This window comes from Coffea arabica, chromosome 2c (assembly GCF_036785885.1).
Source record: "Coffea arabica cultivar ET-39 chromosome 2c, Coffea Arabica ET-39 HiFi, whole genome shotgun sequence".
In the NCBI taxonomy this organism is placed as follows: domain Eukaryota; kingdom Viridiplantae; phylum Streptophyta; class Magnoliopsida; order Gentianales; family Rubiaceae; genus Coffea; species Coffea arabica.
In genome coordinates, this window is record NC_092312.1 from 72037723 (window position 1) to 72053458 (window position 15736).

At 34.0% G+C, this 15736-nt stretch overlaps 2 protein-coding genes across 3 annotated transcripts; one reads left to right on the plus strand and one right to left on the minus strand.

Moving 5' to 3' along the window:
* Positions 1–1034: 1034 nt before the first annotated feature.
* On the minus strand, positions 1035–9164 carry LOC113727778 (dihydrolipoyl dehydrogenase 2, chloroplastic-like). The gene is made up of 15 exons (XM_027252121.1): positions 8611–9164; positions 7991–8137; positions 7597–7731; positions 7331–7448; positions 6503–6627; positions 5697–5822; positions 5496–5576; positions 4078–4140; positions 3903–3977; positions 3734–3812; positions 3537–3637; positions 2732–2845; positions 2492–2605; positions 2000–2071; positions 1035–1460 (listed from the first exon to the last, which is right to left on the minus strand). Exons 1-15 carry the CDS (start codon positions 8959–8961, stop codon positions 1407–1409), a joined length of 1755 nt encoding a protein of 584 aa, XP_027107922.1. The 5' UTR covers positions 8962–9164; the 3' UTR covers positions 1035–1406.
* Positions 9165–12711: 3547 nt separating this feature from the next.
* Positions 12712–13966, plus strand: LOC113727779 (uncharacterized). Of its 2 annotated transcripts, none has more exons than XM_027252123.2 (4): positions 12712–13039; positions 13147–13253; positions 13388–13506; positions 13674–13966. In XM_027252123.2, exons 1-4 carry the CDS (start codon positions 12838–12840, stop codon positions 13765–13767), a joined length of 522 nt encoding a protein of 173 aa, XP_027107924.1. In that variant the 5' UTR covers positions 12712–12837; the 3' UTR covers positions 13768–13966. The 2 variants fall into 2 exon arrangements, with proteins under 2 accessions (XP_027107924.1, XP_027107925.1); XM_027252124.2 differs by having other exon boundaries at positions 12720–13018.
* Positions 13967–15736: the final 1770 nt, after the last annotated feature.

A 15736-nucleotide genomic window follows, 5' to 3' on the forward strand; every position in this document is an offset into this window, starting at 1 on the left:
CCATTATCTTTTGACAGAAGAAGGGTAGTTGGCAGTAGGCCTCTTTATAAGATCCCTGAAGCTGCTCACGGGCAATCTCCTTGGCACGCCATGCCTGCGAGTAGTTCAACTGAATTTGGAGAAAGATTCAACTTTTCCTTGATGATATTTCCACCCTTGTTGCGCTATAACCAGCTTTTACCGAAGTTCCTTCACAAGTATGCTTGGTATTCATTTTCTTGATGCACATGAGCTAGGTGGTAGCCAATCTGGACGCATATATTCTCCGAGGGCAACCTTCAGATTTGCATTTAACAGTTACAAGGTGACATTTTTGGAGTTTTGGATGATGAGGAGCTCTACAAGAAGACATTTGGGATTGAGGAGAAGCGCATTCAGTTCTTGAGATGGAGAGTCCAGCTTATGGAGAAGGGAATTCAGAAGTTTGATTTCAAGCCTGGCGGTGTCAATTCCTTGCTTCAGATCAATGATCCCAAGAACTCACCCGAGCCATCCAGGAAGGAAGTTCCTGTTGCTACAAAACAAGTTGTTCTTCTTCTCCAAGACAACTATCCTGAATTTGCAGCCAAAAATATGCTTCTTAGTTTTTGTTTTTTTTTTTTTCTATGAATGTTTAACTAAAGTTTTGCACACTTGGTCCCTCGCATAATTGGTCAACAATGATTTGCCACTTTTACCTTTTAAAAATTAGGCACAGCATGCGTACCCAGTGAGCTCCGGCCAAAATTTGTTCGAAAAAGTGAAAAAGGACTACGAGTGATCATTTTTTGTTTGTCAGGGATCCAAAATTTGTTCGAAAAAGTGAAAAAGGACTAAGAGTGATCATTTTTTGTTTGTCAAGGATTAAAACTGATCATTTTTATTCTAAATGACTAAATTTTCACATTTATGATATGTGTGTGATATGTGAGTGACGATTGGTGCAGTTTTTTCTTTTTTAATTAAAATACAATTGGTTCTTTAACTTTAATTTGCAAGAATCAGTCCATCATCTTTTATTTTTCGAGTCAATTCGACCCTTGAGGGGCCCCTGCTGTCCAAAAACTCAATTTAATAATAAATCATATGACTGCGAGAATACAAAGTACAAATCAGAATTTCTTTGAAGCTCGTCACAGGGTACACCAAAATCCTTTGTACTTGGACTGTGACCAAAACTTCATCTCATTGTCATAAGCTAGAATTCCAATTATTTTCAAGGAGAATAATTTCTACAACAAACAATGACGATGGCTTTGACAAAAGGCTGTCTATGGCTTGAATGTGCAGCAAAAATGCTACCAAAATGCAAGCAAGAGCAATTTTATATGCTGCTCTAGTGCTCCTTTCTCTTGGACCTGAATCTTCTTCTCAGGTCCCAATAGCAAGGTAACAACACATACTCCCAAAAACATTCCCCAACTAATCTAAGTATGGCCAGCAAATTGCATACCCACTCGAATAGAACCGTTAACTTCAACCTGCCACAAGAACAAAAAAGATATATTTGGTTCAATAGCTGTTGCTGACTTTTAAATTAAATTCAGATAGAAGACAAGACATTGCAGATATCGGAAAGCAAACTGCGATTTAGCACTAGTTATTCGTTCAAAAATAGGTTGCTTAGAGTACCAGGATAAAATGACAGAGAATCTCAGTTCAGGACTTAAGGAAGCTTTCCTACTTACCTGCAATTTTGTACATGCAAACTTGTAAAGGTATCTTGGTAGATTTGGCAGTCCCTCATTAGATTTTTAGAATTGAGAAAAAAAAAATACTCCATACTTTTAGGTGCTTTATCTGTATTTACGTCTAGATAATGATTAACAGCGCTAAGATTTGGTAGTGAGCATGATTGTGACGCACATTGAAGTTCTCATAGCGACAACTTTGAGCAAGCAGTCAAAGATAACTTTCACATTGTGATTTTTTAAAGCAATTTCCTCAATGTTTTTCTTAAAAGTATCCTAAGAGGCTTTTTCTGGTGCAATAAAAATTAGAGAGGAGATAAAAAGCTTACCCTGGCTGCTTTGAAGAGCTCATCAAGCACTTCAGACAAGGTTGGATGTGCATGAACAGCAAACTTTATGTCCTGGGTAATGCAAAAAGAAGCAATGAAGTGGACAAGATAGAAAGATAAAAAAGCATCAGCACACAATAATTACAAGAGAAAAGGAGGTTCCAGAAATAATTCAATTGCAGTGAAAAAAGACCCTGAAGTTGAAGAGCATTTCTAAATATGCCAATAGATGTTGATATACTCGATGGTTATAGACCATGCAGTCAACTGCTTTACAACCTAGCAGACTATCAGTTGAATTTAAGAAATTCCAATTTTGATATTGCTGCTATTGCTTCAACCCTTTTCTTCATACAATCATGATTTGTCCTAGTTTCTCTTAATCACGAAAGTGCCCAAGGGAATTCCATTTCTGCCATCTGTTAAGATGTTTTTCTAACACTAGCATATATCCTATGCACGAGCATGCAAATTCCCAAAGCAGATGTGTACCTGTATATGTGTCCCCATAGCTATAGCATTAGATGCCTCATGTATGAGGTCTGCAGCATGCAGACCAAAAATATGAACTCCAAGGATCTCTCCATTGTCAGGTCTATAGATCAACTGCATCAAATCACAGGTTTGAAAAGATTAACTAAACACCAAAATTTTGGCAGAGCCAAGGAATAAATTTGGAAGTGAATGTATATTACAGACATGTCCATTTTCTCAAGGGATCACAAGTACAACCTTGGCAAGTCCTTCCGCTTCATTTTCAGCCAGGGCTTTAGTGTTAGCCTTGAAGCTTGTCTTAGCAACACTGACTTCAAATCCTTCCTTCTCACCCTTTTCTCTTGCTTGAGGCTGCAAAAAATGAAATTTATTCACCCATACCTTCAATGTAATAGCTTTCAGACACATGCTTGCCAAGCATAAGACTTAACTTGCCTATCCAATGTCTTAAGCAAATAGTTTCTTTGCCTCGTACTAAACGTTAAATATTTAAGGTACATGGCAATAATCTGATTTTTAGAAAACATTCCAGAAATACCTCAGTGAAGGTGAACCAATCAACATGGTTGTCATAAGATCTATAATACACAGGAGACGTGTACTCAAGATTCAACCTACAGCAGCCATTGCAAGATTTGCGCTCTAAATTATCCTACAGTCAATCTTGGTCAACGATACTAACAAAGAAAGTCTGATCCTGGATCAACCTATAGTTGTCAGATGTCAGATTCCAATTAATAGTTGCAAAGTGTCCCTATACAGCGTTAGTAGTATCACTTGATCCACTTCAAAAGGAAAGTTTCCTTTAACATTTAACACACACAGTAATCTTCATAAAAAATTTATTTTTCACAAAAATGATAGTACAGTAAAAGTTAATTGAACAAAGAGGGGTTTGAGTTTTCAACGGATAGCAACTCACAACCTTTATTACGATACACCAGTACATGTGAAATGTGCACAGATACCTACATTCTAATGCACCAAAAATTGATTAAACAATAATATATGAAAGAATAAGAATTGGTGAAGCAATTTGTACCTCTGTCAGTCCAACCATACTGATCTCAGGATGGGTAAAACATGCTGCTGGTACACTTAAATGGTTCAGAATATGGTCCTTTCCAGTAACTTGCTCAACAACTACGACGGCAGCAGTTCCCATTGTTAAACATATATGAAAATAAGAACAACACAGTGAAAGAATACAGAATAGGCAAAACTAGAAGAGGTAACCACCAGAGATTCCTTGTGCGCTGGCTGCATGAGCAAGCATCATCTTCCCATTCGCATCACCGATGCAATACAAGTGAGGAACCTATAAATGAGAGATCCATATCAATAAAAGGAAGGCCTATACCAGCAGAACATCACTGACACATTACGAGCAAAGAAGGCTGCGACTGACCAACTTCCCATCAGCATCTATTACTTGCATGCGCTCATCTACAGGTATAAATCCACGTTGAGTTTGTACATTAATCTGAAATGTGTAAGCCAATAGCATAGAATTAGGCTATGATCTCATTTTTAGGTACTCTGTGAGTGATTCATTCAGAAAACTAATAAACTAGTCAACTAACATTTTCCAAGCCAAGTCCTTCAGTGAATGGAGCCCTACCAGTTGCAATAAGAGCAGCATCTACCTGTGGTAAATAACAGTTGAAAAATGTTGTGAGCGAGGATGCCACCGAGAAGGATTTAAGAATCAAAGGAATTTAAAGAGGAATGAATTCTAAAAGATTTGATCATAGAAAGCACACTTTGGAGGATTGAAAAAGGATAGTCATTGTAAGCTTTACAAACTCATAATTGCAGAAATTTTAATTCCTGAGCCAAGGTTCTTTTAAGCACACTTAAATTGTTCCCAATTTTAACAAAATTAAACAAGTGACAAAAGCATATCTACTACAAAATAACTTAAAGTTTTAATCATTTCTCTTTCATCATTGATGTCTCCATCTCAAGTGCACATATAGCAGACTTTATTTACTCAATGCATGCTTATGATAAAGATTAAACAATAATGAGAAAAAGGTTATCTAAACCCACAGTGAGAAGATGCACTTCTGTCATAACAAGTTTGCTGAAATATCTCCCAATAACATGATTTGGTTGTTGTGGGCAATGAAGAGAACCGAATTTTGTGTATAATAACACTTGAAATCTCAAAATATTCTTCTCATCTTCTCAGGTACCCACTTGAAACCCTATTTACTGTTCTCTATTGAGCGAATTTTTCTCCCACCCCACACTTTTAAGATGTAATGATTAGCACACAGTTGAAAATCAAGCTACATCTCAAACAAAGGGGCAAAAGTTTTTGTGTTTGCCAAATGCTGATATCTGCTGCAATTTCTTTCAAAATGTCTGTCCTTAAGACAATTAAAGCTAGTATATGATATGATTGAAAGTGCCGACAACTAACAAATGGGAAGGTTTACGGGAACTATGAGTGTCTTTGGATTATTTGAAATATTATTTGGAATAATTACTGTAGCACTTTTGTGATATGATGTATGTGAGATAAAAAGGTAATTAAAAGGATAGAAAGGTGTATTGAAAAAATGTGTTTGTGATGCAAGCAAATAAATTTTTGACAAATAATTTCTATCCAACTACACCCTATATTGGATGAGGTCAACCACATCCTGATCCTCCATTTGCATATTTTGCATTGCAATAAATCCATTAAATTGCTAACTAACTCTTCACCAAACATCTGTATCGAATTGATGAAATTTCTTCAACAAAAGATCTGGAATGAATTACGTTAGAGAATCTTGTCACTCTATACTAGGAAGCTGTCTCCGTGAATCAGTGATCATGATTGGTCAACCATATATTGTGCCAAGACCCAAGAATCATGTCGAGATCCAATGCACTAATTATGTACAATGACATCTGAATACCTAAGAATGACATATTAAATGAATATCACTCTGCTTTCAGATGTACAGACCTAAGAATTCATGCATTAACTGAATGTTTATTAACTTACCTCTAGAGTGCCTTTCGGTTCCCTGGTCTTGGCATCAATGAGCTCAATTATCACTGGTTTCCCATCCTTTGCTGGAGTTATCTGAAAAAGTATCAGATAAATGAAAATGAATTTAAAAAGGCACAAACAGGAAAGCAGCGTACATATTAATAGCAGCATTGCACCTGTAACTTAGAAAAAGGACTGTGAACTGTGACATACCTTGCTGGCAAACACACCAGTATGAGAATCAATTTTCCGAGGATTTATGAGGACTCTCTGTGCCAACTTTCCAATCTCAGGATCAAAGCCAGGCATCAGCTGATCCAAAGCTTCAATAAATGTAACCTGTGCAATAAAGATGAAACTTTGTGACACAAGCCATTTTGCTAGGGTGAGTGGAAGCAAAAATAAACACAAAAAGATAATGCACTCCTAGTTTTACACATTTGAAAATGTTCAATGACCAATGTCACAGAAGGCTCTTCAAAGGACAATGAGAAACAAAGTTCAGTCAATCAAAGTTTTGTAATAGATTGCAAAGGGTTATGCAATTCATACAAATTAAAACTGGATCGTTCCAACTAAAAGTTGTTTCCTTATGTTTTATATGTTTCTTTGTCCTGCTTTTAGTTAGTCTCTATGAAGTTGGCTACTCCACAGCTTTGAAGCCCCTCCATTTGATAAATCAAACATGGAGAATGATTATTGAACGTTATTGTCCTTGTCAGGTTGTGGAACTCCTTTAACAATTAATGATGATACATTCTTTTCCATAGATAACCTGTCCCACAACTTTCTTTTAGGGAAACTATAAAGTGATACCAAATCAGGAAATAGAAAGGAAGAGCAAGTTTCATTAAAACAGTTAAAAAGCAAAACATATATTTTAGTAAAAGAAGATGGTTTTTGAGGAGTAGCTCTCCCTAAACAGGACTAAAGTAGAACAAAATTTTTGTGATCATGACAAGAGAAATTTTGTTTCTCAACAAAAATGAAACAACTTTTTAAGCACAAACTGCTCTCACCTCACTTCCAAGAGCTGTATAAACATCGCTGAACTCGAGACCGATGTAACCACTTCCAACTATCGCTATCCACTCCGGAACAAATTCCAATTTGAGTGCATGATCACTGGTGATGACTGTCTTACCTGCAGGCAACTATCAATGATATTGGTTAATCTAATCTTGGCAAACAATAGTATTCAGTTAGAAGATTTGGAGGACTGAAAAAGCAAGACAGACGAACACGATTATAACAGTTCAACCCTCCAACAAAAAAAGCATTGTGCAACTATGAGCAACAAAACTAAAAGAATGACAAAAACATAATAGCAGTTCAAGAAGTAAAATTTCCAAGTCTAATTCCTTGCAAGCTAATTATAACACGATTGTTTTGCTAAAATTGTTCCTCCTACACAATTGAGAAGCACTCTTCATCGCTTGCAGTTATAGGTAATCACAAACTTTAGGCACTAATTAACCTAATAATCTGAAATGTTTAATTGCAAATCAGTTCGAGGCTATTGAACATCACTTGAGAGACATGGTATCATGCACACATTCAGAACATTAGCATTTATAAGCTCTTCAACAATTTAAATACAGCAGAAACTTTTAACATCCAGTAAATCCCAAATTTTCAAGATCAATCTGGCAGACGTCCTGCATATACTTTATTACCTTCCTTGAGATTGCAATGAAAGTAAGCATAGCAAAACTGAACCAATTTTACATCTAAATACCTATAGAAACTGTTGCAGCAACTTCGTTGCAAACTAGAAGCTAGAAATTAAACATTGACAGACGAGCTACAACATGTGCCAACACAAGGACAAATACATGAGTACTTACCGTCAACTTCAATTCCCTTTGGCACTAAGGGAATGGAGCCAGTAGCAATTATAATGTATTTTGCTGTTATTACAGTTTCTCCAGCGCCAGCCTTTCCATATTTCACCTTTTGTGGACCCTGAAAATATAGTTATGTGAAAATGAATGACAAAGCCTCATATATGTGATCTAATGACTACCACTTTCCCTTTTACTTAAAAATGACTGTTTCTATACAGAAAACACCTACTTAAACTTGAGAAATTTCGATGAATAGCTCAGCTTACCAAAACTGTGCCAGCACCCATCAATATATCTACCCCAAGAGCTTTCATTGAATTTGTCAAATTATTTCTAATTTTGGAGGCCAAATTATTTGCATGATCAGCAACTCCTTGTCTGTCATATCCAGCAGCTGCAACCTATCATATGAGGTTAAAAAAGTGAGCAAGCTGTCGAAAACAGGGAAAACAGAAATAAGAGCATTTCAGGGTTGCAATGCAAGCTTCGGCGATTTTATAAGAAATATGACACTGGACAGTAACTTGTGCCAATACAAGAAGTTCAACCATTTCATGAACTTGATGCTGAATTTACAGCTGGCCCAAAAACAGTTATTGAAACATTCAAGAGACTAAACTTTGGTTTCTCAGCAAAAAGAACAAGACCAAAAATGCCTACCTGTAAACCAAAAGCCTTCATGTGATGCTCATTCTGAAGCTCCCGCATACGACCACTAACAGCTAGGAGGGCTTTGGAAGGCACACAACCCCTATTTACACATGTTCCTCCTACTACATCTCCTTCAATGATGGCAGTTTTTAAACCCTGAAAACAAAACATTTGTCAGTTAATCACTTTCACTAAATTCAAGAATTTGATAAAGGTATCACAAGATGCATTTATATGGTGAATAAGCAGTCAAACAAAATGCCTGCTTGATGTTAGCCACCAGCTTCTTTCATCACTTTCTTTTGTCTCTTTTGACAAAGGACATAAAAAGAAAATCCCTCAAATTTAATCCCCCAAGAATACACAAATCAACATCTGTAAGGTACATGTGGTTGTAATAATCCAAACAGAAAAAAAAAAATTAAAACAAACAGTAAAGATCAGCTAAAGTAATAAAAATCCCGTTTACAACTAAATCACCAGGTAACACTTGCCAACTAAGAGAATATCAAATTGGACGTAACTAATACTTTAAGAATTAGTTCAAATTAGCATAACATTAATATCTGAAGCTTCTGACAGAAACAGTACACACAGCTGAAGTTTAATGATCAGAGTGGCATTGTTACCTTCTCTACAGCATGAAGTGCAGCGCCATGACCACCAACACCAGCGCCAATAATTACGAGATCATAATCAAAACCCTCTTTCGACGGAGTTCCATTATCATTACTCACCGAAGCCGAAACCTTCAAATTCAAACGCTGCTTTGAGGATGAAGAAGAAAATACAGCAGCCGAGGAGGAGGAAACTAATCTCGCCGCAGCTGAATGCGAAGAATTCAGTCCGAAAATCGCCTCTCTCTTGAGCCCGCAGAACCGGAGCGATCGTGACGTGAGAAAAGTGGAAGAAGAGCAGTCGGATCTTGGGGCAATTGTCAGGGAAGGCGAGGCCAGGGACATTGTCATTGCTGATTGCATTTTTTAAAGGTTTCGAGGACTCGAGGTTCAAAAACACACACTCACGCAGTAGAGGATGAATTAATGGAGATTGTTTGGGAGCGGAAGTGGGGCCGCCGGGGGAGTGATATAGAGGAAGAGGAGGGAAGGCTTCGAGAAGTCCGTTGGAGGTGGCGGAGTTAACAAAGCGGCGTTTGATGAACCAACCTCTTACATAGTCGTTTAGCGCTCGTTTTTTAATTTTCTTGTTCCTTTCTCTTTTATTTTAATAGTTTCTTCTTTTTCTTTAATTGCTTTTTTTTTTTTGCCCTTTTTTTTATTACCTATTATTTCTTGAGAATAAAAAAGAGAGGAAATAGGTGTCACATTTATTTTTTATTTTTGATATAATGGTGTTGAATCATTTTGGTTTTGAATATATTATAGGTAACAAAGACAAATTTAGAACTCATTATATGTAATTGCTTAATTAAAGAAAGAACTAGTACATTTGAATTTGCATAGAAAGATGTATTTAAGTGCTATAAGTGTGTTTTATAAGTGAATAAATGCATATAATTATTTTTTAAAGAAATATTAAACTTCCAAAGTTTGAGAATTCGGATTACCTAAATTTCATATGAGTGTTTATATTTCTAAGTTCTCTTATATGTAAATGGTTTATCTTGCTTTTGTTGCATTTCTTTATATTTGACATAATTTCCTTGGAAATGGTTTGTGCTACATCTCATAACATCCTTCTTAGGTATTATTGACATCACTTTTGTTTACCTAAAAGCCTTGAAGATTTGTGTCAAGTTTTTTAGCTGATTAGCCAAGCAAACAATCTAAAAACAAGAGCACATGAGTTAAATCCTCAACAAAAAAAAAAAAAAAACTTTTTTGTAGCAGTGGTGGAGTGTGTTTGGACAGTAAATTAATTAGAATAGTTTTTTTTTTTTTTAAAAAGTTGTAATACTCATTTGACATAAGATAAACAGATGATTTAAAAATGCGTTAATGACGCAAGCAAATAAATTTTCTACAAATAATTAACCCCGAATAAAGAATTAATCTTTCTTATACTAATAGTGTATATACTGTTGGCAGCGTTGCATAAATTACAATTATGTAAAATTTGAATTTAAAATTCAACTTTTGCACGTACATAACATTACCTCCCAAACAAAGTCATTGATAGCATGACCGTTGTTGTGATCACCTATTGAGCTAGTTTTCTAAGGCTTTTATGTAAAGGTATTACACGTTCTATGTGCATTGCTCGCTCGCATGATGTATTAGTATCAATCATTAATTAATTATCAAGTAATGATGGTGGGACGAATTTGTATACTTATGAGGGACAATATGTGACTTTCCAACACTACTTTGTAATGTGTTATTGGCGTTGGTACACTGCGTACAAGGCAATATTAGATGGCACACTAAGCATTTACGATTTGTTCGAGGGGAGACACCAAAAATTAGATGCGTTTGGATTGCCATTTTTTGTTTTAAAAAATTTAATATTTTTTGTAAATATACTTTTTAATCACTTTTTTAGTACTTTACAGTTTATAAACATCACATCGTTATAATATATTTTTCTAAAAAAAATTCAGAAGATAGCAATCAAAATGGAAAATCTTTCACTTTGTATCTTTATGAAGAGGGAAGGTTCATATGCCCTGTTTCGTATTACAGATAACAAGTTCTGGTTCTTGGGCATAATTACAAGAATCAGTCTGGCTTTTGGAATACACCACGTTTACAGGGTAACATGTTTCTCTTAATTTAAGGTCATTAACCGCACGGAAACTTTGGCGGGTACTAAAAAAAGGGTAACAAGAGATTCAATGCTGAATCTGGATATACATAATACATGAGCATTTTGGATTGGGAAATTTACAAAATTGATCCCTAACATTTGTCAAAAAAACTTTTGTAGTCCCTATCATTTAAAATCAGTCAGAATTGTCTCTAACATTTAAATTATGATCTATTTTTGTCCTAATGCTCATATTTGCTCATTTTTTCGACTGAAAATAGCACGTCTCTCTCACGTGGATATATTTTTAAGGGTAAAATCGAAAAATACACTTCATTTTCAGTTGAGTAAAGCCATCTTTCCTTCATATTTTCGCATTTGTGTCATAATCGTCTCACTGAAAGAACGAAATTGAAGAGAAAAAAGGTGGCTGCAACTGGATGGCTGTGTAATGGAGGAAGAGAATAGCAAGAAAATGTGAAGAAGATGCTATTTTCAGTCGAAGAAATGAGTAAATACGAGTATTAGGATCAAAATGAATCAAAATTTAAATATTAGGAACAATTCTGACTGATTTAAATGTTAAAAACTAAAAAAGTTTTTTTAACATATGTCAGGGACCAATTTGACAAATTTTCCTTTTGAATTTGGATTAGATTTTGAAGTGAAAAAGTACATTATTGACATTCTCGCCTACGTTGGCAACTGTGGAACTTTCCTCAAAAGAAATTGTGAGAGCCTGGGAGCATCATGTGGTTCATGGAGCCGAAACATCTCGGTTGACAACTGAGAATTTTTTTGATAATTGTTTAAAATTTTATTGTAATTTATCGTAAAAGTTGTAAGAAAATTTTTAAAATATATAAATTTTTGGATATTTTAAAATATATAATTTAAAAATTTTGAAATTTTTTTTAAAATTACTATAATTAAAATTGTTAAAAAACTTCTAACAGACAAATTCAGCAACAAAACTTATTTGCCAAACAGGATTTTGGTTTGGACAAGAAATTATTTAAAATAATTACTGTAATATTTGTTTTTGATATGATGCAGATGAGATAAAAAGATAATTAAAAAGATGAAAAAATATATTGAAAATTATGTTTGCGATGCTAATGAATAATTTTTTTTTTGTAATCATGATTACTCGGACACACGTGTTAATCACATCTGAGTCCTAAAAAGAAAAGTGAGACACGGCCCCGCCGCTACGGCCAAGTCTCTCCAAGATAACTGCCACTAAACCCACCTACCGAAAAGGTGCCCTTTTTGAAAGTTTCGTGCTTCTAAGAAATCTAGTAAGTATTTTTTTTTTAATATACGAACAAGTATTAGATTAATTAAATAATATAATAGATGAAGGATAATAGTACAATAGAATCATGTTATTTTTTTTCTCTTTTCTAATGTTACTTTTTTATTTGCTGGTTGGCGTAGATTGTATTTGATAATCCAATTTAATATTTAAATTTAATAAATTCAGATCTTAACATATTTAAATTATTTAATAACAAATAATTAAAAATCTGGATTAATTAAGTGTCACTGAATTTTCTAAACAAAAAATACTTCCAAAATTAAGTGATAAACTATTCATTTATCACTAAATATAATATACATCCAAATATAATATATTTAATATTTAACAATTTAATAATTTAATAGATTCAAATTTCAATTTTATCAGATCCACCTAAGTAATTACAAGATAATAAATCTCAAAGAATATTAGTAGTATAATTTTTAAAACTTAAAGGGAGGCTAGTGAAACAATTAAAAACCTTAGAGGAGGTTTCTAAAATCATATTCCCTTTTTAAAATGCCATGTTTTTATTTTGAGATGTTGCAAAATACTTATCATTTTATCAAACAAAATTACTTTTAATATCTTTTTTGACAGTTGAGTAGTAAAATAAAAACCCTGGTCCATTCCATGTCCCAGAACCCACGAGCCGCCAACAGCATTATTATTAAACTTACAAAAAGCTCAAAACCATCAAACCGCCGCCACCGCCCACGCGGCTCTCTCACAGACGCACACACACAGGACACGCAGTAGTCACTCACACACTATAAAATATTTCATAGTCAGAGCTTAATTACGCACCAAAAAAAGGAAAAAAGAAGAAGAAAAAAATCTGTGGTTGATGGCTTCTGAAGTGGCGGAGAAAGAACGCAAGATTCTGGTTGCAGTGGATGAAGGGGAGGAGAGCTCCTATGCTTTGTCATGGTGTCTCTCCAACATTGTCAATGAAAATTCCAAAGATACCCTTGTCCTCGTCTATGCCAGGCCACCTAGAGCTGTTTACTCTACCCTTGATGGATCAGGTGAGGAAGGCCGCCTCCCAGGTGACTTTTTTTTTTTTTTTTTTTTTTGTGGTTGAGCTAATTATTTATATGGGCATTTTGGGAGATCAAAGTTTTTTTTTTTCTTACTATTTTGGTTGTTTTTGCAGGGTATTTGTTCTCTTCTGATATATTAGCCTCTATGGAGAAGTATAGCCATGAAGTTGCAGAATGCGTTCTTGAGAAAGCCCACCGAATATGCAAGGACTTTAATGCCGTATGCCATTCTTTTCTTTTTTTTTTTTTTCTCTCTCTCTTCCTAAAGAAATCCATTTCAAATTATACAATCAAAATTCATTTTTTTTTTTGGAGGAGTAAATTATGATGTTTGGGTGTGGATGCGGTGCACAGATTAAAGTGGAGACTAAGGTGGAGCATGGAGATCCTAGGGACGTCATTTGTCAGGTGGCAGAGAAATTAAACGTTGACTTGGTAGTCATGGGAAGTCACGGCTACGGGCTCATCAAGAGGTGGAATCCCCCTTCTTTCTTTTTTTTTTTTCTCTTTTAAATAAATCCCTGTAATTAATTATATTAGTTGATGATTATTATTATTGCAATCTCTTTTCATTATTGTTGTAATGGTTGGTTGATTTTGAATTTTTTTTTTTTTTTTGGTTTTTTGGGAATTGGGGCAGGGCATTTCTTGGCAGTGTGAGCCATCACTGTGCACAGAACCTGAAGTGTCCAGTTCTGATAGTGAAAAAGCCCAAATCCAATGACGGAAACTAGTTGATAAATCTCCTTTCTGTCCTTTTGGTGGATCTTTTACTCCTTGTATAGCAAGTTTTCTTTTCTTTTTTTCTCAAATAACTTCTATGTTGTTTTTCCTGTTTAACTTGTATAACATTTTCCCCAAGTTATTTTTAATATTTTTCCAAGAGCTTCTGACAATGGAAGCAGCTTAATGTACTATGTTGCCGTTCAAGTTTGACAAGGTCTCCAACTGTAAATTGCTCTGCTCTACTGCATTTATGTTCTATCCATGTTCATATGTATGTTACTTTGTAAATTTTAATTTTTTGTAAGGGGTGTTCGTGCATTTAACTTACAGTACTTTTTTTTTTTTTTTTTTGAAACGTTAGGATGCTGATTTTCCAAAGAGAGTTTTGCAATTCGAGCGATAATCTCATCCAAAAAAAAAAAAATGCCTAAAGCATATGAACTAACATTTGGACCAATATTATTGTTATCATTACTAACTAAATATAAAAGGAGCACATTCAAAACAATATGTTTGTTTGGATACCATTTATTATTTCAAATAATATTTCGCTTGCACGATAAATACATTTTTCAATTCATTTTTTTGTATTCCTAATCAATTTTTTATCTCACATACGACACATCATAAAAAATGCTATAGCCATTTTTTGTTCAATCTGGTTTTGTTTGAACATGTTTCCTCCTGCTCCAGCCATTCTTTGTGTACTTTCTGAATAACTCTGCATGGTGCATGGTTGATGGTTGGTCTGGTTCTCAAATTCCTTCTTGTTTCTTTGCTTCCATATCTGCCATAGAATATTGGCAGTGCAGTCAATGGGCTTTTACCATTTAGTCTTTTCCTAGCACTGGTGATTCTGCTCCGCCATCTTTTGAAATTGCCTTGTTGATCTTTGGCTCCATCCCATATTATTGGGACTACTTTCCAAATCTCTCTTGCTAGAGGACATTGTAGCAGTGTGTGTTCTACTGTTTCTGGTTCCCAGTGATGAAGTCAGGATTTTTTCATTGGAGGGGAGGAGCCAATATTTTTTCGAACAGAATTATTTTAATATGTTATGTTCAAACTAATTTTTATTTTTTTAAATATATGATATCTTAAAATATCAAATATTAATTTTAATTATAAAGGTATGTCTATTTCATAAATATGCAGTATAGTCATAACAAAAATTAGGACAAAGAATAACCTTTGATTAAATATCTTATAACAAAACAAACTACCCAAATTGTACATTATGAGAAGATGCTTCAATATGTCATTTGTGAAAAAATAAAAATATAACTATACAATATAATATAACTATTTTCAATTAATAAAAGATAAAAGTTATGTTAGCATACCTTAAAATTTCAACCTCTTTTCTTAAAAGTAAATTGAGTTTTACATTCTTTCATAGAACTAAATTCATTTATAATTGAATCAGTACTAAATTTTGATCATCCTTTTTTTATGTACATTGTTAGATAGTCATTCAAGAAATTATCTTTTATCTTATTTTGGAGTTTTGTTTTGATTATATTCACAATTGAAAATGTACGTTCTATAGTTGTAGTTGATACAGAAAGAGTGAGAACAAATATAATCAATCTGCTAATAACAGGAAATATCACTCAATTTTTTGTTTTCACCAAACCTTCAAGTAATTATTTGTATATTTGTATATGAGTCAACAAGAGGATAGATCACTAATTTTAAATTTTTTATCAATTAGGCTAAGGTGTATATTTGTATATGGACCACTAAAGTAATTATTTTTATTTTAACCCATTGATAATTATGAATTGAGTCTTTTATTATAATACATCAAATTGGGTCAATTTACTATGGATCATCAAATTATATGTTTAATTTTTTGAATGTTAAATAATTAGTACAATAAAAAATAAATAACTTTTTTTTGAAGAAAAAATTAAATCAAAAGGTGGCTAATTCATACACGCACATACACAGATATATATATATATATATATATAT

Coding starts and splice junctions, on each gene's coding strand:
- LOC113727779 (XM_027252123.2), top strand. CDS start 12,838: ATGGCTTCTGAAGTGGCGGAGAAAGAACGCAAGATTCTGGTTGCAGTG. Junction 13,040..13,146: donor TGAGGAAGGCCGCCTCCCAG/GTGACTTTTTTT, acceptor TTGTTTTTGCAG/GGTATTTGTTCTCTTCTGAT. Junction 13,254..13,387: donor TATGCAAGGACTTTAATGCC/GTATGCCATTCT, acceptor TGCGGTGCACAG/ATTAAAGTGGAGACTAAGGT.
- LOC113727778 (XM_027252121.1), bottom strand. CDS start 8,961: ATGCAATCAGCAATGACAATGTCCCTGGCCTCGCCTTCCCTGACAATT. Junction 4,141..5,495: donor AACCGAAAGGCACTCTAGAG/GTAAGTTAATAA, acceptor TATTTACCACAG/GTAGATGCTGCTCTTATTGC. Junction 3,813..3,902: donor TAGATGCTGATGGGAAGTTG/GTCAGTCGCAGC, acceptor TCTCATTTATAG/GTTCCTCACTTGTATTGCAT.